Below are 25830 nucleotides of genomic sequence, written 5' to 3'. Positions count from 1 at the left end.
GAGGTACGCCATGCACTACCCCGGCTTAAAACCCTCTCCGCCAGGGTCGTAATGAGGGCCAATGTCTTAAACAGAACCCAGCTCTGATCAGGCAGCCAATGAAGGGAGAACATTGTGCATGAACTCCAAGCAGAGCTAAAGGCAGGCTGTACAATTCTACAATCTGTGTAACATAGTAGTTGCAACTATCGAGATATGCTGGCATAAAGCCATTTACAGCTGCCATCATCACCACTTCAGGAAAAGATAGGTATTTTAAAACCTTTAAAGTTTGTGTCGAGAATGGCTACATATACTAGGATGGAATGAAGCCACCTATTAGAAAATGATGCACAACATGTCACTCAAATCGAGCAGTGTCTCAGCACAGAATTTCTGCAAGCAAAATAACACTTAACTTAATCCACGAAAAAGGCCTTTCAGCTGTAAAACCACTTTGGGTGTCATTAGGAGTTAGGTGTCATTTTTATCAGCGTTAATGGCAAGCTCAGTTGCCGGTCCTGCCAATCAGTGCTGTGGGTTTACTACAGGAGTACGAGTGGAGCAATTACATAGTTAGTCCGCATTTTTGGAGTAAATAAGATTCCATGGGGATTTTGGTGGATTTACCGTGAGCAATAGATCTACTGCAGTAAGACTGCCAATATTGGAAGTACAGTGGAGAGTTACCCTCAGATTTCTGCTGGAGTTAAACCCACTACTTCACCTCCAAACTCTGAGTTTGTGAGTTCGATAAAACAGTGATAATTGTGTTACCATTTGTACCTGCACTGGCAGACTCCAGGCCCAATATATGCTAATGGCACTGACAACTGTTGGGCATATACTGATGCGCCTCAGGGTGTACGTTTCCTCTGCGAGATCCCAGGGGGCCCAACAACTTCCATTTCAGGAGCCTAGCAAGGTGCTGCGAGATCCCAGGGGGCCCAACGATCTCCATTTCAGGAGCCTAGCAAGGTGCTGCGAGATCCCAGGGGGCCCAACGACCTCCATTTCAGGAGCCTAGCAAGGTGCTGCGAGATCCCAGGGGGCCCAACGACCTCCATTTCAGGAGCCTAGCAAGGTGCTGCGAGATCCCAGGGGGCCCAACGACCTCCATTTCAGGAGCCTAGCAAGGTGCTGCGAGATCCAAGGGGGCCCAACGACCTCCATTTCAGGAGCCTAGCAAGGTGCTGCGAGATCCCAGGGGGCCCAACGACCTCCATTTCAGGAGCCTAGCAAGGTGCTACGAGATCCCAGGGGGCCCAACGATCTCCATTTCAGGAGCCTAGCAAGGTGCTATTTGGGAGTGGAGAAAGCCTGCAGCTGCCTTACAGTGAACCATACGCAGATCATCTCAATGGATTGGTTTGGGGAGGCCTCCATTTCCTTTCAAGAATGTAGTTTTAGTCTTAAGGATTGTTCAAGCCACACCCTTCGAGCCACTAGAAGAAACTGCTCTAAAACTGTGTTTAAAGTTCATGTTTAATTGCAGTTATGTCTGCCAGAGGCTTGGCTAAACTTGGAAGCCTTTTGCAGTAACAATCATCCTTCCTGTGTACTTTGTCCTTGTTCAACTCCTGCTTTTGGTACCAAGACTTTCCAACCACCTCGAAGAATCCCGCCATTGAAGGTGCATTGGATTACTCCACCCAATGCCATCAGGGGCTCCTTCTCTGCATTGTAGGGGATGGGAGGAGGCGTTCTTGACTTGGTTGACAGGACTGCATAGGTAAGATCATGTGACAATGGGTTTTCCTCCTTTGGGGTAGGCCACACTTTTAGGAAGTTCTCCAAGCCCTCAATGGCCTGGCCATTATATCTCAGGATTTGCAGGTTTGTGTGACTTTGCCAAGCAGGTAGTTGTCATGGTGAATTAAGCAAATGTCAAAGTGTATCTATTAACACCACTTCCAGGGTCGTCCTAACTCCTGTCATATGTGAAAGGAGAGGGCTGCAGACCAAACTGGTTCTGTGGTTCCAGTGGTGTTAAAGATATGCCAACTGTCTCTTGGTTTACTTTGGGATTCTATTGCAAGTGAAGATATTCTGGTACATCATAATTGGGTAAGCGCTAAGATGAGGAAAGTGAGGAGATGTGCCTGTAAACGTCATTATACTCAGGTCACTACTCGGGCAATTCTTGGGTTACGCCTTCTTGTCAAGGCTGAATAGGGTGCTGTTTGTTTAAGGTGACAAGTGACTGTCTCAAGAGTTAGAATCAGCCCACACAACCAAAACTTACAAATGACTTTTTTTCCAATCCCTGCACTTGTAGCTAAGCGACTGTCGGCAGAACTAACTCCTTTTGTAACTGATTTTGTAAATGCATCACTGATGCAGGGGGTGGTTCCAGCCCCCCCTGAAGTTGTCTGTTGTTTCTCCACTGTTAAAGAAGGCAGGTTTGGATCCAAAGGACTATAACAACTATCGCCCCATTGCTGGCCTACCTTGGCCGGGATACATTTTGGAAAAAGTAGCCACAAGCCAGCTACAGAACCATATTGAAGATAATGGCCTCCTACATCCTTTACAACCCAGTTTTCGTCGGAAACAAAAGTTTGGGCCGGAAACGGAATTAGTGGCGGTATGGGATGAGCTGTTGCAGGCAGGGGGTCTAGGTAAACTCTCCCTGCTTGTAATGCTAGACCTATCCGCCGCATTTGATACAGTGGACCATGGTATTTTACTAGATCGTATTAAGAACTTAGCAAATGTGGACGCTTGCGCCTTGGACTGGTTTGCTTCATTCCAAACAGGGCACAAACCATGTGTACAGGCGGGAGGATTTCTGTATACCTGTGATTATCGCCCATTGTTGTGGTGTGCCACAGGGATAGGCACCCCCTATTTAATATTTATCTTCATCCTTTAATGGATATCCTAGAAAATTACCACCTCAGGTTCCACTCTTATGCTGAAGATACGCAGCTGTACATCAGACGTATCAGACTTGATGAAGTGGAAGATGCTCTTGCTAAGGTAGGCGGACGTCTGGAAGAAATAGGGGTTTGGATGGCACAAAACTGGCTACAACTTAACCTCTAAAAAAACAGAAGTCATTTTGCTTGGACAAAAACATCTATTGGAGGGAAAAAGTAGCCCCCCCCCACTGTTTTTTTGGGGGGTCCAGACTCAAATATGCCACCATGGTCAAAAACCTTGGATGTGTCTGGCAGAGTGATCTGGGTTGTAGTGGTCAAGTCTCACCCAAAGTACAATCTATTTTTTACAATATTCGGCTGCTGCTACAAGCACTGCCCTACGTACCCGACACTGATCGTGCCATGGTTGTGGGAGCTTTCGTTAATTCTAAACTAGATTATTGTAAATCTAATGGACTTCTAATTGGAGCTCCGTCTAAACAGATCTGTCGCTTACAAAAAGCACAAAATGCTGGAGTAAGATTAGTATTTGGTGTACCCAAAAATACGGGGCCTGCGCCGCTCCCTCCATTGGTTAGCAGTAGAGGTCCGCATAAAATTCAAGATCGGCTGCTTGGTGTATAAAATGCATCAATGGCATGGCACCAAGTTACAGTATGAATACATTGAAATTGTACCATCCGGCTCAGGCTCTAAGGTCGGAAGACAAATATCTATTGATTATTCCAAGGTCTAAATGTGTCTCAAGTGGAGATTGTAGTTTCTCTGTTGCCAGGCCTAGACTACGGAACAGTCTTCCGTTGAACTTAGGGAGAGCCAACTCCCTCCTCACTTTTCGTGCAGGCCTAAAGACTCATCTTTTCAGATAATGAGCTTTTGTTTGTAAATTCCGTACAATCCAATGGCACAAATGTTTACATGACTACATTTCCAACTAGTCTCTTGTTCCACCTGTGCCAGGATTCAATCAGTTTGTTGTGTGCGCATTTATAAATGTCTCAAAATTCAAATAAAAAATTCCGGATGTAGGGATTAGGGCAAAGAAGAATAGGACTAAGAGTAATGATTATGGCAATGAAGATCAGTGCTGAGTGCAAGTACTACAACAAGTAAGAGAAGGACTGAGAGAAAGTATTACTGGTGAAGAAGACTAGAAATGAGTGCAAGGATAATATCAAGCAAGAGTAGGAATGAGAGAAAGCATTGCTGACGAAGAAGACTAGAAATGAGTGCAAGGATAATATCAAGCAAGAGTAGGAATGAGAGAAAGCATTGCTGACGAAGAAGGCTAGAAATGAGTGCAAGGATAATATCAAACAAGAGAAGGACTGAGAGAAAGCATTACTGACGAAGACTACTAGAAATGAGTGCAAGGATAATATCAAGCAAGAGTAGGAATGAGAGAAAGCATTACTGACGAAGACTACTAGAAATGAGTGCAAGGATAAAATCAAGCAAGAGTAGGAATGAGAGAAAGCATTACTGACGAAGACTACTAGAAATGAGTGCAAGGATAATATCAAGCAAGAGTAGGAATGAGAGAAAGCATTACTGACGAAGAAGACAAGAAATGAGTGCAAGGATAATATCAAGCAAGAGTAGGAATGAGAGAAAGCATTACTGACGAAGACTACTAGAAATGAGTGCAAGGATAATATCAAGCAAGAGTAGGAATGAGAGAAAGCATTACTGACGAAGAAGACTAGAAATGAGTGCAAGGATAAAATCAAGCAAGAGTAGGAATGAGAGAAAGCATTACTGACGAAGACTACTAGAAATGAGTGCAAGGATAATATCAAGCAAGAGTAGGAATGAGAGAAAGCATTACTGACGAAGACTACTAGAAATGAGTGCAAGGATAATATCAAGCAAGAGTAGGAATGAGAGAAAGCATTACTGACGAAGACTACTAGAAATGAGTGCAAGGATAATATCAAGCAAGAGTAGGAATGAGAGAAAGCATTGCTGACGAAGAAGACTAGAAATGAGTGCAAGGATAATATCAAGCAAGAGTAGGAATGAGAGAAAGCTTTACTGACGAAGACTACTAGAAATGAGTGCAAGGATAATATCAAGCAAGAGTAGGAATGAGAGAAAGCATTACTGACGAAGAAGACTAGAAATGAGTGCAAGGATAATATCAAGCAAGAGTAGGAATGAGAGAAAGCATTACTGACGAAGACTACTAGAAATGAGTGCAAGGATAATATCAAGCAAGAGTAGGAATGAGAGAAAGCATTGCTGACGAAGAAGACTAGAAATGGGTGCAAGGATAATATCAAGCAAGAGTAGGAATGAGAGAAAGCATTGCTGACGAAGAAGACTAGAAATGAGTGCAAGGATAATATCAGGCAAGAGTAGGAATGAGAGAAAGCATTGCTGATGAAGAAGACTAGAAATGAGTGCAAGGATAATATCAAGCAAGAGTAGGAATGAGAGAAAGCATTATGACTGATTTTAAGGATTGTGCAAGGAAGAGGACTACTGAGGACTACTGAGATTAAGGAATACTGAAACACATGCAGTGTTAGGCAGAAACCTGTGCAGTTCCCTCTGGGACCACTGCAAAAGATTTAAGACTACAGGTGTTTGGCAGTAAACCCACTTGGTAGCAGTCTGTACCACACAGATTCACGTGGTAGCTGTGGCTGAGCAGTCAGACTTCCCTCAAGAAGAGTTAGGCAGTATACAGAGCATACAAAATAGGTACAGAAATACAGTAGCACAAGCAAACACTGACCAGAGCTTGAGTGTAAAAGAATATAATTATTTATTTAACACACACACTTATAAAACGCACTAGCACTAAATTGGTAAGATAAGTTCAAAACATGATCACTATTATCATATGTACATCCCTGATTACTTGTTGGACAAGTCTTAGTTAACACCACTTATTTCCAAACAGAGGTGAGCGCTTAACGTTCAATGGCACTCCAACAAGTTAAATAAAAAGGGAGGGAAAAGCAGAATTATGGAAGCCTACACACTAAACGCTTTTTAAAGAACCACAGCAAGTTTAGGAAGGCACAGTCTACTGGTGAGCAAGGAAGTTTAGGTGCCAGGCCCACTTTCCAGGGAGCCAGGTGGAAGATGCCCAAGATCAGACAGTTACACAGAGTCTTCCAAGTTTGTGGAAGTAGTTCGAAAAAGGTTTAGTTCAGTTCAGAAAAGTTAGCTAAGGTGTCCCAGGCTAACCCAGGTTCGAGAGACTAGGATTTAATACACCCCGTTCAATCGGTTGCAAGGGAAGCCAGGTGGAACACGGTACCTTAAATGGAGAGGATCCTCCAGCGGGGGCAGTTGTTCCTGGCAGCGGGTGCAAGTCGCAGCGTCGTCCAGAGGAAGAGGAGGTCTCGACGTGGAGGAAAGCTGAAGGTTGTTGCACTGCCAGGGAAGAAACCAGCCGCGGAGTTCTCCGGTAGAAATGTACTACCCTTCGGTTTGCGGTAGTGGTGAAAACGTGGTATCCCGGTTGCCGGGGTGCTTGGCACAGGCAAGGCAGCCACGAGATGCTCCAGGAAGGCGAAAAGAAGGTAGACTGGTTATCCCCACCAGTCGAAGGAAGAAAACTCTCCGGGCTGGAGATCTCCTCTGTCGTTGGGAAAAGTGGTGAGATGGTTCAGCAGGGCTCCACCAGTGGTGTCGTCGTTGCAGGCCAGATCAGCTTCTCCCTCCTCGGATTCTTAGGTCCTGTGGCGACTTCTGAAGTTCCAGTCCCCAAAGCCCTGCTTTTATGCAGCACACCCCCATTCACTCAGCCTAGCTATCAATCAAACATGCTAAGTGGTGAGCCGGCCAGCTCACCACTTGGGCAAATCACACAAGAGTGCGACTTCAGTTACCAAGGTAACTCAGCCCAGGGTGCCTAAACCCCCTCCCACATCCCCTGTGGTACCCAGACAGAGTGGCACCACTTTTGGAGGCTTCTATGGAGAAGCCCGCCAAAAAGTGGAACAAAGGGCTCAACTTGGGTTGGAGTCACAGAAGAGAACACAAATGCCATTTTAGAATCGAGTTCTGGCGAGAAATACCAACCGGCGAATTAATATTAAATAAATAAACCGGCGGTATGTTCGAGGCTATAAGAATTAAATAATTAAAGTTGGTAGCCTCGAACAATGGGAAAATCCCATACCGATATATTCGCGGTTGAATATAAAAAGTAGTATCCACTGCCACCAGCCAAAACTCGATCAGGGGGGACAGAGACGTGCCCCCTCGAACAACAGACCCCGGGGCAATCGAATTGCCCCGACCAGTACGTCCACAATATGATGGTTTGTACTGGTTTCTGTTCATAATTTGGGACTAGCAAAGCCAATGGTGACTTTACATGCCCTGGGAGTCAGTAGTCAGTCCCAGGGTATGGAGTCTATGTTGGGGGGTCGCTACGACACCCCTGGGTTACGGCACGGAGGGTGCTGTGTAACCCACATCAAAAAAACACATGAGACCCTATGGAGTAAAAGACCCCATAGCCCATAGCCCATAAAACACATGGGCCCTCATTACGACCCTGGCGGAGGACCATGGTGCAATTTGCACCATGGTCCATGGCGCTAAGCTGCCAACTCCGCCATGGGGGTTGGTGGACTTACCGCCCCATTTATTTATTTATTTATTTATTTATTCGCATTTGTTAAGCGCACAGAATCAGCCCTGAGGCATCGTGGCGCTGGTTACAGAATAGCGCTGGTTACAGGGAAAGCGCGTCTTAGTTACAGCATACAGAGGCATACATGCAAACAGTTTGGGCAGTAGCAATAGTTAGCAGTGTGTGCCTGAATGGCAGTAGGTAGAGGAATTTTAGTTAAAGAGAGAGGTTTTGAGTTTTTTTCTAAACGCTGTGAGGGAGCCTTCTGCTCTTAGAGCGTGGGGGAGATTATTCCAAAGTTTTGGTGCTATGTAGGGGAAACCCAGCCCCCCGGCTGTAATCTTGTGGATGCGTGGTACAGTGAGTTGGTTAGTGTAGCAGAGTCTGGTAGGTCTGGATGAGGTCTGTCTGAGAATGGTGTCTGAGAGATATGATGGTGCAGTGTGGTGGATACATTTGTGGGTAGTAGTCAGTACCTTGAAGGTGATGCGTTCTTTGACAGGGAGCCAGTGAACTGATTGCCTTGCCAGTGAGATGTGGTCCCTTTTGGAGATGTTTAGTGCTGCTCTTAGAGCGTTATTTTGGGTGACCTGGAGTTTGTTTAGGTTTTTTTCAGAGGTGCCGGCTAGAAGTGCATTGCAATAGTCAAGTTTAGCGCCTATGGTAGCTCTTGCTATTGAAAGGCAGTTTTCTTTGGAAAGGAATGGTTTAATGGCGTTGATGAGTTTAGTGCTTAGTGCAGATGCGGAGACAATGGCACTAACTTGTTTGTCCATGGACAGGGTTGCATCAATGTAGACCCCTAGCGTTTTCACAGAGGATAGGACTGGGATAGTGCAGTTGTCGATGTTGAAATTGGCATAGCAGCTGTCTAGCCTGGCCAGTGTGGATTTTTGGCCGAGGATAAGGATTTCAGTCTTATCCCCGTTAAGACATAGGCCGTTAGTGGCCATCCAGGCTTGAATGGTGGCATATATGAGTTTTAGAGCTAGGGCGTCTTTGTGGTATGAGCCTGATAGAGGGAGGAGCACTTGGGTGTCGTCGGCGTAGTTGGTGTAGGCAATCCCAAGTGCATCAAGTTTCTCGAATAGGGGCTTAGTGAATAGATTGTAAAGCGTAGGTGCTGTACAGGAGCCTTGAGGGACACCGCAGTGTATTATGGATGGTGTTGCGCTCGAAATGTTTGAAAAGACTTTCATGGCCCTCCCTTCAAGAAATGAGGTTATCCAGGAGGTGGCTTGGTCAGAGAAATGTGCGGAGTGGGAGAGGTGTGAGGTGAGGGTCTTGTGGTCCACTAGGTCGAATGCCGCAGAGAGGTCGAGGAGAAGTAAAAGGGCGGGTTTACCTTTGTCCAATATCTTGGTTATTTGGTTTTTTTAGGTCCAGCAAAGCAGTCTCTGTTCCATGACCTTTGCGGAAGCCTGACTGTCTGGTGCCTAGGATGGAGTTAGATTCGAGGTATAGTTGGATTTGGCTGTGTGCCACTTTATCTAGAATCTTGAGAAGGAAGGGGACAGTTGTTATAGGACTGTAATTGTTAGGCATCGTGGGGTCGAGAGTGGGCTTTTTTAGAAGTGGGCGCACCCAGGCTTCTTTAAGACTGTCTGGGACAGAGCAGGACTTGAATGAGGCATTAATGAATGCGGTAATGATTGGGGCAAGTGGTTCAGCGCAGTCCTTGATTAATTTAGGGGGGCATGTATCGGCTTTGCAAGTCGATGGTTTCAGATGTTTCAGTATGTCCAGGACTTCTAGTTCTGAAACTTCTTTAAAGGCAAATTTGGGAATGTTAGTGGTTTTGCTATGGGATTGGGAATCTAAGTGTCGACTCTGTTTTGGCAAGGTATTGTAGTGGTCGCGGATTTTGTTTTGTAAGAGGTCTATTTTGTTGAGCATGGCGGCTTGGATACTGTTGCACCAGCCTTCATCCTTGATGATCTCGTCAGAGGAAGTGGGAGGCACTGTGAGCTCTTTAAAGATAGAGAAGAGTTCTCTTGAGTGGCACTTTGAGTCTAGTATTCGACGGTTGTATGATTCAGATTTGGCATTGAAGATGGCGGTTTTGTATTTTTTTGCAGTGACTTTGAATAAGTCTTTGGTGATGTCGCATGGGTTGGCCTGCCAGTTTTTAAGTGCTTGGCGCTTTTTGTCACGCAGAGCTTGGAGGTCCTCTGTGAACCATGCGTTTGAGTGGAAGGATTTTTTTTCTTTTTTCTCTTCTAGAGGAGCGATGGAGTTTATAGCATTGGTGAGCGTATCCTTGAGTATGTCTGCTAGGATGTTAGGATCTTGAGGGAAAGGAGGGGCGAGGCATGGGGTGTTGAGAAGGGGGAGTAGATTGTCTGCAGTTAACTTTTTGGAGCTTCTGGCTAGGGCGGCGGATTTATGTACTGGTGTTTTTCTGGTAGGTAACGTAGGGATAGAGAATTGTATGCAGCTGTGATCTGTCCAAGGGAGGAATGTGTTGGATGTGATAGAGGAGTTACAGTTATGGTCGGCCAGCCAGTCAAGAGTTCTGCCTTTGGAGTGGGTGGGTGACAGGATTTTTTGTGTGAAGTCTAGGTTGGAGAGGTCCTTGAGGAAGGAGGTTGCTGTTTTGTCCTTTGGGTCATTATAGCCTAGGTTAAGATCACCTAGGAGTAAGGTTTTGGTGGATTTTTTTAGGTTTTCGCTGAGAATATGCGTGATTTGCCCTTGAAAATCGGTTGGGAGTCCTGGAGGCCGGTAGATGACGTGAATGTTAATGGTGTTGTTGTGAGAGAGGGATAGTTTGGCCGATAGAATGTCTGCATTCCCTTCCCATGTGTGGGGTGTGGGCCTGATATGGTGGATGTCTTTATAGATTATGGCCACCCCTCCCCCTGATTTTGTAGGTCTGTCTTGTCTAAGGATGGAGTAGCCTACTGGTACAGCTAGGGTAATGGCGGGGCCTGAGGCTTCATGCAGCCAAGTCTCTGTGATGGCTAGCAGATCTAGGTCGAAGCTGGAGATGAGCTCGTTGATTTCTAAGGCATGGGCAGTGAGCGATCGAGTGTTAAGTAATGCGCATTTGAGTGTAGGTGCTACCTGACTTCTGTTGGGAGGCCGCTGTTTCGTTTGTTTTTTCAGCTTGAAGTTGGGTGGGGTGGATGGTATAGTGGTGGGTGTGAGGTTGGAACACGGTGTGGGGATGTGGGGAATCCTACCCACAAAGTTGTGAGAGACAGATGTGCGAGAACCTAATCTATAGTTTCTGAGTGATGCTGGGATGTGTTGCGATGAGAAGGACCTAGGTAGTGTGCGTGTCCTCAGTCTGCACAGTCTGGTGCAGCTATTAGGTGTAGAGGTGTGAGGATGCGCGGTGTTGGGGCTGGGGTGAGGTGTCGAATTTGTGTTGGACTGCATCATGATGCTGGGGCTAGGTAAGCACGAGTGTAGATAGTGTCGTTCATATATTGCATTGGCGAGGAGTGCGCCTATGAGTAGTAGTGTGCTAATCTGGTGGTGCAGCCCTGGTAGCATGCTGGAATACTCTGTAGTGCACGTGGAGGGAGGCGAGACTGAGCAGCGATGGTTCTAGTAGTGCAAGGCGCTAGTTGCCTAGAGGATGTCAGAATATAGTGGTCTCTGGGCGACCATAAAGGCACTACGCAATAATACAGTGGTCTCTGGGCGACCATAAGGCACTACACAATACTACAGTGGTCTCTGGGCGACCATAAGGCACTACGCAATAATACAGTGGTCTCTGGGCGACCATAAGGCACTACACAATACTACAGTGGTCTCTGGGCGACCATAAGGCACTACGCAATAATACAGTGGTCTCTGGGCGACCATAAGGCACTACGCAATAATACAGTGGTCTCTGGGCGACCATAAGGCACTACACAATACTACAGTGGTCTCTGGGCGACCATAAGGCACTACGCAATAATACAGTGGTCTCTGGGCGACCATAAGGCACTACGCAATAATACGGTGGTCTCTGGGCGACCATAAGGCACTACGCAATAATACAGTGGTCTCTGGGCGACCATAAGGCACTACGCAATAATACAGTGGTCTCTGGGCGACCATAAGGCACTACGCAATAATACAGTGGTCTCTGGGCGACCATAAGGCACTACGCAATAATACAGTGGTCTCTGGGCGCCAGAGCCTCGCTCTGGTGCCGCTATGCGCCCGCCATTGCTGGGCCAGGCGGAAGAATCTGACGAGGTCGGGCGAGACTCAAGAAGCGTTACGCCTCAGAACTCGCCGTACAGCTGGCAATAATGAGTGTGCACGATGGGCATACCTGGCTGTGAAAAGATGTCAACCCTCGCCTATGAGGGAGTTCGATGAGGCAGGGTGATCTAAGCACGGCCGAACCGTGTGTAGCAGAAGATGCTCCTCGGCTCAGGGGCTAGTCCGTTGTGTGCTGTTGCGGCCGGTATGGTGAGGGCAGGGTCCGTGGCCCCTGGCTCCTGATGCTCCTAACAGGCTCTCAACAGGCCTTAGAGTGGCCTTTGCGCTGGCCGCCGGCGTGATCCGCCTGCCGGCGGTTACAGCTGATTTTCACGAGGCTCAGCCTCGGTTTCAGCCCGCGCTGCGCCCGGCATGCGTGGGTCAGGCGGCGTGTGGGGACAGGGTCAGGCAGGCCCTGTCCGTGTTGCTCGTGGTCTCGTGGCTTCTCTGCTGGGCTGGGGTGCTGGGGGGGCTCCTGCCCTCGCCCCATGGTGAGGAAGAGTGAATGAGGGGGTGAGCAGGCTCTCAACAGGCCTTAGAGTGGCCTTTGCGCTGGCCGCCGGCGTGATCCGCCTGCCGGCGGTTACAGCTGATTTTCACGAGGCTCAGCCTCGGTTTCAGCCCGCGCTGCGCCCGGCATGCGTGGGTCAGGCGGCGTGTGGGGACAGGGTCAGGCAGGCCCTGTCCGTGTTGCTCGTGGTCTCGTGGCTTCTCTGCTGGGCTGGGGTGCTGGGGGGGCTCCTGCCCTCGCCCCACGGTGAGGAAGAGTGAATGAGGGGGTGAGCAGGCTCTCAACAGGCCTTAGAGTGGCCTTTGCGCTGGCCTCCGTCAACCATGCCGACCTTGGCGGAGCGGTAAGTCCCCAATCCCCATTTACCCTTCCCCATTCCCATTTTTGCCCCATAGGGTATAATGGGAGTGGGGAAGGCGTTAATTACGCCACCGTAATGTACGGTGGCGTAATTAACAAGTCCCGTAGCGCCATGGATTTTACCGCCTGCAAAAAGCAGGCGTAAAAATCACCATGGCGCTACGGGAACTCGTAGTCAGGCGGAGAGGTACGCCATGCACTACGCCGGCGTAAAACCCTCTCCGCCAGGGTCGTAATGAGGGCCATGGAAAGTTAAAGGAACACCTCAAATCATGTCTAAGAGTGGGAGCAAAAGAATCTCACTCTTAGCAGGAGAGAAAAAAATAAACCCCAAAAATCCAGCAAAGCTGCTTGGGGACTCACTAGGTTTGGGAAATAAGCCTTCCAGAGAATTCTCCCTAACATGCAGGAGGAATGCAAGAATTACTGACAGGTCACCTGCACATGACTGTTCATGCTTTAGAAGTCCAATGTACTCAGTATGCCAAAATCCATGAGCTTTTGAACCTGAGCGCATTTCAAAATTGAAGACGCTTTTTCTGATTTCTACCCTGTGAAAGATAGTGAGCTAAAGACTCTGGGTAAGGCTCTTGTAACCAGGACTCATGTCTGGCATAGAGGCTCCCAGGACCCCCCTTGTTATTTGCATATTTCAAGTAACTTTGGGTCTCACCCTAAGTTACTAGGGGAATCCAGACGTGGACCCCTTGCTCACTATTCTTAGAGAGGCACAGCTACACACTACTGATGAGGTTCAACCAGACCGAAACACGTGTCTGGGGTTGCTGTTGGTGCTCTTGTTCAGAGGACAATTGCCTAGCATTTCGGTGCTGGACTGCCCAAGGACAGGACAAATACGGATATGTTTAGGATATTTCTCCTCTGTGAAAGATAGTGAGCTAAAGACTCTGGGTAAGGCTCTTGTAACCAGGACTCATGTCTGGCAGAGAGTATCCCAGGACCCCCCTTGTTATTTTCTACCCCCAGAATGACAGATTGTACTTTATGAAGACATTGCATAATGGAACAATGGACCTCATTACGAGGCTGGAGGTAGTGATGGCGCTATTAGCGCCATGACTACCTCCAATACCGGTAGCGAGTACACCCTCGTTCGATGGGGACTTACCGGTCTATTCCGACCTTCTCGGGACCGGTAAGTGCCCATTGAAAAAGCCATTCCCCATTCCCATTTCAACCCCCATAGGGCTTAATGGGAAGGCGCTAATAAGGGTACTGCAAATTGCGGTACCGTTATTAGCTCTGAAGTCCCTTAACGGGCCCCGTCCATAACGCCTGATAAAACCAGGCGTTAAGGAAGGGGCCCGCTAAGGGACCTCGGAATAGGGCGCAAAGGGATTACCAGCACCGATGTCCTTAACGGTGCCCGCTATCCCTTTGCGCCCACCTCGTAATGAGGCCCAATGACTGTGCACAGATCACATATTTAACTCACATTACATACAAATCATTTCTACATATTTTATGAAACAATAACAGATATTGTAACGTTACCCAAAGAAGTGAAGGCCCGGTGGATTTCCTTCATTACATTTTTGTAAAGCTCCTTCTGCCAGTACTGTAAAAGCTCCCACTCCGCCTCAGAGAAACAGGCAGCAACATCATGGAAGGTCCGAGGTGCCTGGAACAGTAAGAGTTATGTTAGCAGATTCACAAAGTGCAGTGTGGTCCACATCGAGAGCCCAGCAAACTACTAAAGATGGGACCAGATTCTTACTGTGCAATATCCACACGAACTTGGACCCAACGACTCGCCTGAGCAGCAAACAGGACCCCCCCGGCCAATCTCACCAACATGTGCAAATACACCTACAGACAACCTTTACATCTTGTTCGATCCCAACTCCATTCTCTCTCTGCTGTCTAACCTTGTTTTTCCCCCCTGTGAATGTAAAGCACTCTGTTGCTTCCTGAACCTAGGACCGTCCTCAATAGATACCCCAATAATAATGTAAACCCCCGAGATAAGATTCAATCAGATCAATCGCCACAAACTCTCCTCATCCGACATGCACCATTAACACCACCCTGCAATGAGTGGTCAGACGTTGTGCCTGCAAGCTACTAGCCAGGCAGATAAAGTCGCTAGTCCTCCCTCCCCCCAGCTCTCCACATGCTCACAGCATCGCTGAACACTGAAAATGTGGAGGCCTGCTTCAATCATCATTGAATGGAACATAGAACATCAGTAGCCACCTCCCTCACTCTGATAGATAACATCAATACAGGAATGCTGCATTCACCCTGACAGTGGACAACTATACCAGTTCAGTCTAGCCTCGACCTCTGACAAAAGGACTCCACAAGAGCCTCCAACTACATCACACTCCCCTAACTAACCAACACGCCTTTAAATCTACTAGCATCACTACACTACATGCATATATACACCCCCATCAGCACACTCCATCTCCACCAAATATATCTCTGTGGAGCCATCTAGAGCTCTGTACACCATCCAAAGCATAGCCAGGGACCACGCTATCTACAACTTGCTCTCACCAAAAACTCTCCCTCCAGATCTCTCCGATATCCCAGCTCAAACTCTCTGCGTGTCAAGCGCTTCTCTAAGCAGCGAGCGGATGGCCGATCTCTTTCCTTGGCTGGCTCCCTCCTCTGGAACAGCCTCCCACTTCCTCTCTGTCTTGAGCCAGACCTCCTCAAATTCTGCAAGCTCCTCAAGACTTTCCTTTTCTCCCCCTCCTCCCCCCCCCGTGCTAAACCACTCAGTTGCTGAGATTGGTGGCCTAGGCCCTAAGTGTCATTCTGGGTCCTGGCCTTCCATCCAATATCCTTCATCCTCTGCCCTCCCCCTACACTTGCCTCTGGGCACCCACTGGTATGTGCTTTCTCACAGGCCTGCACTTATTGTACTGGCAGGTGACCACTTTCCACCAAGTGGTCTCTACCAGGCACTTACCTGTTGCCTTGCAACTGACTCTCTGGCACTTCCTCCTCCGTGGAACCGCTAGCACTTCACCCCTCTTCCTCTTGACCCTTCTCTCTGCACTTACATGTTCCAAATGTTCACAAGGCCTAGCATGACCACCTCTTTCTTTGTTCATCACTGTTATTCTATTTGTCTTTTGTTCCCTCCCATTTGCCCTGTGGGCGCTGTGAAACACAATTTCTTGATGTATAAGCAACTTTAGCAGGACATCTGTCGACTATATTCTCACCTACTGTGACCTTAAACAAGGGTGTATTCTTGCTTCCACAATTTTTAACATGTTCTTGTTTGATTTGGGCATTTCGCTTGGAAAAGTCCAAAGTGACTCTCCCAGTTTAGGCGATCAGAAAGTCTGCTATATGCAGATGATCTTGTACTTATGTCTAAGACACATATCGGGTTACAAAACTTGTCGAACGATCTAGATGCATATGTGGCAGTAAATCATCTTGTGATCAATACAGACAAGATTCAAATAATGGTTTGTAAACCAACCGCTGGTAGAAAACCGCGGCTGTATAAATGGAAGTTACAGAACGTAGAACTCCTGAGAGTACCCCAATATAAGTATTTAGGAGTGACAATATCTGACACTTTGTCAAGTGCGACATAGGAGCAAGAACTGAAAGGTAAATTATAGACCTTAATTTCGCAAGCAAAAATACTTATGTGAAAATATGGAAAATTCTCAATACAACATGTCATGTCATTTTACCAGCAAAAGGGGATTCCAATCTTAACCTATGGCATAGAAGCCTCAAAGCCAAAAGACTGCAAATGGCGGGACAAATTGGAATCCCGGTTTTGGAAACAAGTTCTCTGTCTTCCAAATTCCACGCCATCACCAATCATTCGATTCGAACTTGGTCTACTCTCCCTACATTCGCAAGTAGTGTGGCCATTATGTGCCTTGTTAAGAACGTGTCTGTTGGGCCTGAGTTTGCCTAATATTTTGGGAGCAATGGCCTGCATTTACTTGCTCAGAATCAGACCTTCTCTAAAATTTGCTGTCAATATACTTTACATGCATTGGCTGATGCCTCCGTTGAGTTGGAACTCCTTTTATACAATCCGGTGCGCTCTAAAGTAAAACTTTTTCAGTATGATTGGGTTGTGATTCCAGGCAAACGTTTACTTTATAGGGATTTTGATGCTAAATTATTTGGCCATAAGCAATATCGAAAAATGGCAGATTTAATTAAATGTCCATCTCCTTATATATGTAACAAATATCTACGTTTTAGATTAAATCTTTGGCCGACATTAGATGTGATGGCAAGAAGAATGCTGATTCCAAAAGACCAACATATTTGCCGCTTCTGTAAAAATGAATCACAAACAGAAAATGGATATTCTCCAGTACAAAATTGGCTGTCAGAGTGGCCATAGTACAGTATTTGGATTCAATTTTTGCAAAAGACCTTGAGTAATTATGCAAGAATACATTAAAAAGGAATCTGAGAAATTCTGGAGAATGTCACTCGCTGCATGATATGTACGGGTAGGATTTTGTATACGATAACATTTATATTTTACATATATCTGTATCTTTTTTGATTGTGATTAACATGTATGTTATAATATGAATGTGAAATTTTGTTACAATTTGAAAGGTTGATTTTATCAATCAACCAAATAAAAAAAAATCTTGATGTAGAAACACCTTACAAATGCACAATAAAATAAAAAATAAATGACATGCCCCACCTCTGCCCCTACACTATCAGCTATCCTGGGGTCCCAGCACTGGAAGCTAATAGATCTCCCTTCAGATAAAACATACCCCCAGCAGAACACAAGCAACAACACAAGCCACACAGAAGCACACAGGACTTGGCACTCAACACCACGCTCACATGACTGCCTCCCGATGAATCCATCAACTTTTTTTGGCAGAACCTTGTACCAAGAAGTGGCCAAAAGGGCAGAAGTATGCTATACAATAGAACTTTACATCACACCATGAAATATGCACTTGTATCAGTCAATTACTCAATTTCTCCGAGGTGATCACATAGGTCCATAAATATTATGTAACAGATTTTCAAATCTGCAAGGACGTGCCAAAGAGAGAAATGCAAGAATGCTCTGGTTAATGCGGATTAAACGTGTGAGAGAATGAAAATATTGCTTAAGGACCCACATTTTAAGCATTCATAGGCACGTTATAGGTATGAAAATCAGTATACAAAATATACCCCTGTGCATGATCAAATACTCACACTTCTTGTACACAAGATCTGTGAATCCAGTTTTAATGTAAAAGTAAATAAATACCGTTTTACATCATGTAGACTCTGCAAAAACACAGAGGTCCAGCAACGCTCAGCAGTATGCAGACTCTGCAGTCGCCAGGCAAAACACAGAGGTCCAGCAACGCTCTACAGTACGCAGAGTCTGCAGTCAGCAGGCAAAACACAGAGGTCCAGCAACGCTCTGCAGTATGCAGACTCTGCAGTCGCCAGGCAAAACACAGAGGTCCAGCAACTCTCTACAGTATGCAGACTCTGCAGTCGCCAGGCAAAACACAGAGGTCCAGCAACGCTCTGCAGTATGCAGACTCTGCAGTCGCCAGGCAAAACACAGAGGTCCAGCAACGCTCTACAGTACGCAGACTCTGCAGTCAGCAGGCAAATCACAGAGATCTGCCAACTCTCTACATTATGCAGATTCTGTGGTCACCAGGCAAAACACAGAGGTCCAGCAACTCTCTACAGTATGCAGACTCTGCAGTCGCCAGGCAAAACACAGAGGTCCAGCAACGCTCTGCAGTATGCAGACTCTGCAGTCGCCAGGCAAAACACAGAGGTCCAGCAACGCTCTACAGTACGCAGACTCTGCAGTCAGCAGGCAAATCACAGAGATCTGCCAACTCTCTACATTATGCAGATTCTGTGGTCACCAGGCAAAACAGAGAGGTCCACCAACTCTCTTTATTTGTATTTATTTTATTTGTATAGCGCACCAGGCCACAAGGCAAAACAAAGCAGTGCAGTGTGTACAGTCATGGGATTAGATAAGGGGAGAATATACAAGAAGTACAAATTAGACACGACATACGGTATATATAGACATTGCATCAAGAGATCATATACAAATTGTACAATTTACATCTTTACATTATGTAGACTCTGCAGTCACCAGGCTAAACACAGAGGTCCACCAACTCTATTTACATTATGCAGACTCTGCAGTCACCAGGCTAAACAGAGAGGTCCAGCAACTCTCTACAGTAGGCAGACGCTGCAGTCACCAGGCAAAACACAGAGGTCCACCAACTCTCTTTACATTATGCAGACTCTGCAGTCACCAGGCAAAACAGAGAGGTCCGCCAACTCTCTTTACATTATGCAGACTCTGCAGTCGCCAGGCAAAACAGAGAGGTCCGCCAACTCTCTTTACATTATGCAGACTCTGCAGTCGCCAGGCAAAACAGAGAGGTCCACCAACTCTAGTCACCAGGCAAAACAGAGAGGTCCACCAACTCTCTTTACATTATGCAGACTCTGCAGTCGCCAGGCAAAACGGAGAGGTCCAACCAACTCTCTTTATTTGTATAGCGCACCAGGCCACAAGGGAAAACAAAGCAGTGCAGTGTGTACAGTCATGGGATTAGATAAGGGGAGAATATACAAGAAGTACAAATTAGACATGACATACGGAATATATAGACATTGCATCAAGAGATCATATACAAATTGTACAATTTACATCTTTACATTATGTAGACTCTGCAGTCACCAGTCTAAACACCGAGGTCCACCAACTCTATTTACATTATGCAGACTCTGCAGTCACCAGGCTAAACAGAGAGGTCCAGCAACTCTCTACAGTAGGCAGACGCTGCAGTCACCATGCAAAACACAGAGGTCCACCAACTCTCTTTACATTATGCAGACTCTGCAGTCATCAGGCTAAACAGAGAGGTCCACCAACTCTCTTTACATTATGCAGGCTCTGCAGTCACCAGGCAAAACTGAGAGGTCCGCCAACTCTCTTTACATTATGCAGACTCTGCAGTCGCCAGGCAAAACAGAGAGGTCCACCAACTCTAGTCACCAGGCAAAACAGAGAGGTCCATCAACTCTCTTTACATTATGCAGACTCTGCAGTCACCAGGCTAAACAGAGAGGTCCGCCAACTCTCTTTACATTATGCAGACTCTGCAGTCACCAGGCAAAACAGAGAGGTCCGCCAACTCTCTTTACATTATGCAGACTCTGCAGTCGCCAGGAAAAACAGAGAGGTCCGCCAACTCTCCTTAATGCAGAGTAAGCCTAGGCAGAGGCCAGAGACAGTAGTCTTCTATGTAGCTCTGAATATGCTGTGTGATCACTCTCCCCAGCAAATAATGACACCAGCCTGTAGGGTTGGTCTGTGGCTTTTAGACTGAAGGTGTTATGTGTGCGGTCTTCAAGATGCAAGGCACCACCCCAATGACAAGAGAGCAATTGAAAGAAGTTTAAGTCCTTGGGCAAGAGAGGTGAGACTGGCTACCTCCTTAAAGATCTTCACAAGGAAGCCGTCAGACTGAGAGCCGACAGTCTGTGACAGTCTGTTGGGGCGATCAGCCGTCTGTAATAGACTAATGTGAGCACAGAGAAGGAGAGCATTTGGGTTCTGAGTGTGTAGCGATATCTGGGTGTATTTCAGTGACTGCATGTGGGAGAAAATGCACAATCTTTTTGCAGAGAGATTCAGAAGAGGTGATCTCATGTGTCATAGCTGGTGGGTTAATTAAACAATGGTTGCTTCTAGTAACCATTCTCAGGACTATTCTTAGGGGGTGAGAGAGAATGAGCAAGTCCCGGGGCAGCTCCCTTTTAGTTATCATTGTGCTCCCCAGCTCCACCCTGCGAAGAGGGGAGGCACTGGGCTCCATCCCAGGACTCAACTGCCCTCATGTGACCCCTGCTGGGGCACCTCCCTTCTAGTTGCTGCTGTGATGCTGGGCGCTCCCTGTAAAGAGGGGGGCACTGGGCTCCATCCCAGGACTCAACTGCCCTCATGTGACCCCTGCTGGGGCACCTCCCTTCTAGGTGCTGCTGTGATGCTGGGCGCTCCCTGTAAAGAGGGGGGCACTGGGCTCCATCCCAGGACTCAACTGCCCTCATGTGACCCCTGCTGGGGCACCTCCCTTCTAGTTGCTGCTGTGATGCTGGGCGCTCCCTGTAAAGAGGGGGGCACTGGGCTCCATCCCAGGACTCAACTGCCCTCATGTGACCCCTGCTGGGGCACCTCCCTTCTAGGTGCTGCTGTGATGCTGGGCGCTCCCTGTAAAGAGGGGGGCACTGGGCTCCATCCCAGGACTCAACTGCCCTCATGTGACCCCTGCTGGGGCACCTCCCTTCTAGTTGCTGCTGTGATGCTGGGCGCTCCCTGTAAAGAGGGGGGCACTGGGCTCCATCCCAGGACTCAACTGCCCTCATGTGACCCCTGCTGGGGCACCTCCCTTCTAGGTGCTGCTGTGATGCTGGGCGCTCCCTGTAAAGAGGGGGGCACTGGGCTCCATCCCAGGACTCAACTGCCCTCATGTGACCCCTGCTGGGGCACCTCCCTTCTAGGTGCTGCTGTGATGCTGGGCGCTCCCTGTAAAGAGGGGGGCACTGGGCTCCATCCCAGGACTCAACTGCCCTCATGTGACCCCTGCTGGGGCACCTCCCTTCTAGGTGCTGCTGTGATGCTGGGCGCTCCCTGTAAAGAGGGGGGCACTGGGCTCCATCCCAGGACTCAACTGCCCTCATGTGACCCCTGCTGGGGCACCTCCCTTCTAGGTGCTGCTGTGATGCTGGGCGCTCCCTGTAAAGAGGGGGGCACTGGGCTCCATCCCAGGACTCAACTGCCCTCATGTGACCCCTGCTGGGGCACCTCCCTTCTAGTTGCTGCTGTGATGCTGGGCGCTCCCTGTAAAGAGGGGGGCACTGGGCTCCATCCCAGGACTCAACTGCCCTCATGTGACCCCTGCTGGGGCACCTCCCTTCTAGGTGCTGCTGTGATGCTGGGCGCTCCCTGTAAAGAGGGGGGCACTGGGCTCCATCCCAGGACTCAACTGCCCTCATGTGACCCCTGCTGGGGCACCTCCCTTCTAGGTGCTGCTGTGATGCTGGGCGCTCCCTGTAAAGAGGGGGGCACTGGGCTCCATCCCAGGACTCAACTGCCCTCATGTGACCCCTGCTGGGGCACCTCCCTTCTAGGTGCTGCTGTGATGCTGGGCGCTCCCTGTAAAGAGGGGGGCACTGGGCTCCATCCCAGGACTCAACTGCCCTCATGTGACCCCTGCTGGGGCACCTCCCTTCTAGGTGCTGCTGTGATGCTGGGCGCTCCCTGTAAAGAGGGGGGCACTGGGCTCCATCCCAGGACTCAACTGCCCTCATGTGACCCCTGCTGGGGCACCTCCCTTCTAGGTGCTGCTGTGATGCTGGGCGCTCCCTGTCAAGAGGGGGGGACTGGGCTCCATCCCAGGACTCAACTGCCCTCATGTGACCCCTGCTGGGGCACCTCCCATCTAGGTGCTGCTGTGATGCTGGGCGCTCCCTGTAAAGAGGGGGGGCACTTGGCTCCACCCGGACTCCACTGACCTCATGTGACCCCTGCTGGGACAGCCCTCTTCTGGTTGCCATAGTGATACTGGGGCGCCCCCTGCTGGGGTCTATCCCAGGGCCCCACTCGCCTCAGGTGAGCCCGGCTGGGGCAGCTCATCTAGTTCTCACAGTGCTCCCCAGCCCCCTCCTCCCACCTGTGAACAGGGCGGTCTCTGGAGTGCGCTCCCGCATGCTGCTCACCTCATGTGGCCCCTGCTGGGCCATCTCTGTTTTGGTTGTCACGGTGATGAGGGGCCCCTCCATGTGCAGCGGGAAGAGAGAGCAGAGACGCCGAGGCCCACGTCCTATTGTGCGGCCTTTGCAGGTAACTGAGCTCCGAGGCCCGGGAGTGTGCACAGAAGCCAGACACTGCTCTGCCGCGCATGCTCAGTGCGAGCCCAGGCTCAGCTCGTCACCCTTACTGACAGGATGTGGAATCCTGTGCGCGTGCGCTAAGACTAGTTAGCGCCCTCCAGAGCATGCGCAGTTCGAGATTACAAACCCTTGCCAGCCATACGGTAACGGGACGGCTCCAGTACGCATGCGCACAAGTGACAACACTCCCTCTGGCGCATGCTCAGTAGGAGATTGCAAACCCAGGGTAAACATATTGTAAAGGGAGAACGCCAGAACGCATGCGTATGGGGGACAACCTTCTCCAGAGCATGCTCAGCGCGAGATTACAAACGGGCCAGCCATCCTGTAAATGCAGAACGCATGCGTAAATAGGCGAACCTTGTTAGGCGCATGCTCAGTGCGAAATTATAAACAGGCCAGCCATCCTGTCAGTGGAGGACTTTAAGACGCATGCGTACAAGCGCCAACACTCTCTCTGGCGCATGCTCAGTATGAGATTACGAGCAAGTCAGCCGCACTGTAAAAACGCGGACCTCGCCACGCATGCGCAGTAGCTCTAGTTGGAGGATGCTCAGTATGATGTTAGGAGTGCAAAAGGTTATTGACCCTCAATGCGGCATGGCTGCTGTCGAAATCGCATCCGGGTCCACAGAATGGGGAATTACCGGGCCATTCCGTGTTCGGAAAGCCCAGTAATTCCTCCCTCCAAGGACCCGGTCCTTCCCCATTCCCATTGCAGCCCCCATAGGGCGGAATGGGAACGGGAGAGGGAGCAAACAAAGGCCGATACGAGTTGACCATAGTTTGCTCCCTCTTCCCCTCGCTCGCGGGACCCTTGTTTGCTCCCTCTTCCCCTCGCTCGCGGGACCCTTGTTTGCTCCCTCTTCCCCTCGCTCGCAGGACCCTTGTTTGCTCCCTCTTCCCCTTGCTGGACCCTTGTTTGCTCCCTCTTCCCGTCGCTGGACCCTTGTTTGCTCCCTCTTCCCCTCGCTCGCGGGACCAGTAAGCAGGCCTGGTTTGACCAGGCGTTGCTTCCTGGGTCCCGCGAGGGGACCTTGTAATGAGGCAGAACGGGGTAAACGGCGCCGGCACCTTTTACGGCACCGTTTACCCCATACCGCCAGGGTCGTAATGAGGCCCATTGTCTATTAGTTACATAATTTAGATCAGAAAGTAGGAGAGAAGATCTACAAGCCTCTACCCTGGTTCCCTGCCCAGCTCCAAGGCCCAACAGTCAGTTCCTGGAACACTCTGGTCCCCAAGCACTCCAAGCTCCACTTGTACATTCCACTAGGCTCTGCACAGACACATACAGACGTCTATTGATTTAGACAATTGTTTATGCAACATTCCGACGCACCTGGTAGGGAGATTTTGTCAGGGAGTTCGGGAGATGTACATTTTCCCATAGGAATACATTGGGGCTAGATTGATTACAGGCGGGAGAACGTGAAAAATATATGCATTTTTTACTTAAAAGTCAGGAGTCTCCCGCCTAAATTGGGAGGGTTGGCATGTCTGCCTGTGTTTTTATTTTTGCGTGGGCAGGTTGTTGTGCAGGATTGATGTACCTGGCTGGGAAGGTGCACGGTGGATCTGATGTTTGTGTGAAGTGCAGGGTTGGTGTATATTGTATTCAAGGGAGCTGTGTCAGAATGAAAGAGGCTGCATTAAAGGAAAGGCCCTTTAGCCGTGAGCCAACGGGGTGGCGTCTAATGAGGAAGCTGGATGTGTTCATAGGAGCCACAAGGAGGAGAGTGCGTTTATTATGCTCATCAGAGCTATGGAAATGGAGTTGTTAATCACAAGGCTGATGTAAGGGCGTTTGCTTTTGGACTTCCTCGTGTGACCGAACATTTTAAATGAAGGTACTGTGAAACTAAATGCTTTCTTAACGGATATATAGGGAGACAATGGGAACCATATGGAAACTTTATGCACAGCGAGCAGTGTGTAATGAAGTATGATGCCGGCATCTCACTGTCAAGTTCACTTTCTGATAGTTCCCCGAATCCTCACCTGAACTACCAAAGCTGGTGGTTGGAGTCTTCTTCCGTCGGAAGTCTGTCTTCTTGTGAAGGTATGGTCTATTATGGGAGGCCGCCACTGTTACCACTTAATGGACAAGTAGTACAGTGGATTAGATCCCGGGGTAGCCTAGTAGGGTGAAAAAGCCAGATCGGCACAAAAAACCCTTGTATGTTCTGGATGTGCACTTGAGGATTTCCAAGGATGAAGAGCAGAGGTATGTACAAAGTCCGGGAAGCATCAAAGACTATTCCATGGGTGAAGTTCAATCCGGAGGGAGAAGTCTTGCACCGATAACAGTGAAGGCTGGATGAGCATGCCAGTGGGCAGTTCCGGAGGATAGTAATGAGCACAGGAGGTTGTCCAAAGGCAGAGAAGGCAGAGAGTCCGGTATCCAACAGAGAAAAGGAGAAAGGTGGAAAAAAGGGACCAAAAAGGCGAAAAGACATATGAGGGAGAGAGCGGGCTATGTGCACCCGTGGTCAGGAGCAGAATAAAGGGAAGCGGGAATCAGGAGCAGGAAAAAGCAGAAAGAATGGAGAACAGCAGAAGAAAACACAGTAGCTACAAAATGAAGCCCAGAGACAAGCGACAGAAAAGAAGAAGGTGTGGGGCGCTCGAGGGGCATGGAAAGCAGGAAGCAAGGGCTGCACTCAGTATAGCCAAGAGGAGTAAAGCATTGTGACCCAAAGGAGAGGCAAAGCAGATGGGTTTAAACGTGCCGACGGCCGTGGATTGAAAAGCAAAATGCAGTCCGGTGGCGGCCATGTTGGAAATGAACTAGACCGCGGCAAACGTGCCGCGGGAAAGCGTGATGGCACAATCAATGCCGTCTTGTGCACCATCGGTCCCACAGTCTCCAGGACCTTGAAAGCATGACAGTATGCCCCCCTTCTCCTCTGGATGTCCTAGGCTTTTCTGGATGGGCCCGATGAAACCTGCGAAGAAGTACAGGGGCATGCACATAGGTACTGGGTTCCCAAAAGTCCTCCGAAACCGGATAACCCTTCCAATGGACTAGGTACTCCAATCGGACCTTGCGATATCTGGAGTCCCGAATTTGAGAGACTTCGTATTCCTCCATGGAATTAAGCTGCTCAGAGGTTTTCCTGCGAACAGGAAGAGGATGCACATCAACCCCCGCAGGGCGCAGTAGGGAGGAGTGAAAGACGGGATGAATGCGACTGGGACTTGTTGGTAATCTTAAGCGATAGGCCACCGGGTTGATCTGAGCTAGAATTTCTTATGAACCCAAGGATCGGGGAGAAAGCTTTGAGGGTCGGACCCAACGAGGGAGATACTTGATAGAAAGGCACACTTTGGATCCCACTTCCCATAGAGGACCAGAGGAC

The 25830-nt window shown here is 48.7% G+C and overlaps 1 protein-coding gene across 1 annotated transcript in view; it reads right to left on the bottom strand.

Annotated features, from left to right (window-relative positions):
• The window catches only part of LOC138452923 (zinc finger protein 684-like), a 225034-nt gene extending 202526 nt beyond the window's left edge, over window positions 1-22508 (bottom strand). The window contains exons 1-2 of the mRNA XM_069605275.1: window positions 22295-22508; window positions 14057-14183 (exon numbers count right to left, since the gene is read on the bottom strand). Of these exons, the coding sequence (XP_069461376.1) occupies window positions 14057-14183; window positions 22295-22357 (190 nt within the window). The 5' untranslated portion in view covers window positions 22358-22508. The remainder of the gene's footprint in view (window positions 1-14056; window positions 14184-22294) is intronic.
• Window positions 22509-25830: the final 3322 nt, after the last annotated feature.

Source organism: Ambystoma mexicanum, chromosome 4p, assembly GCF_040938575.1.
Source record: "Ambystoma mexicanum isolate Mex_15411 chromosome 4p, UKY_AmexF1_1, whole genome shotgun sequence".
NCBI lineage: Eukaryota > Metazoa > Chordata > Amphibia > Caudata > Ambystomatidae > Ambystoma > Ambystoma mexicanum.
Note: the sequence above shows the minus strand (reverse complement) of the source record. Positions and strands in the feature narration are given on the sequence as shown.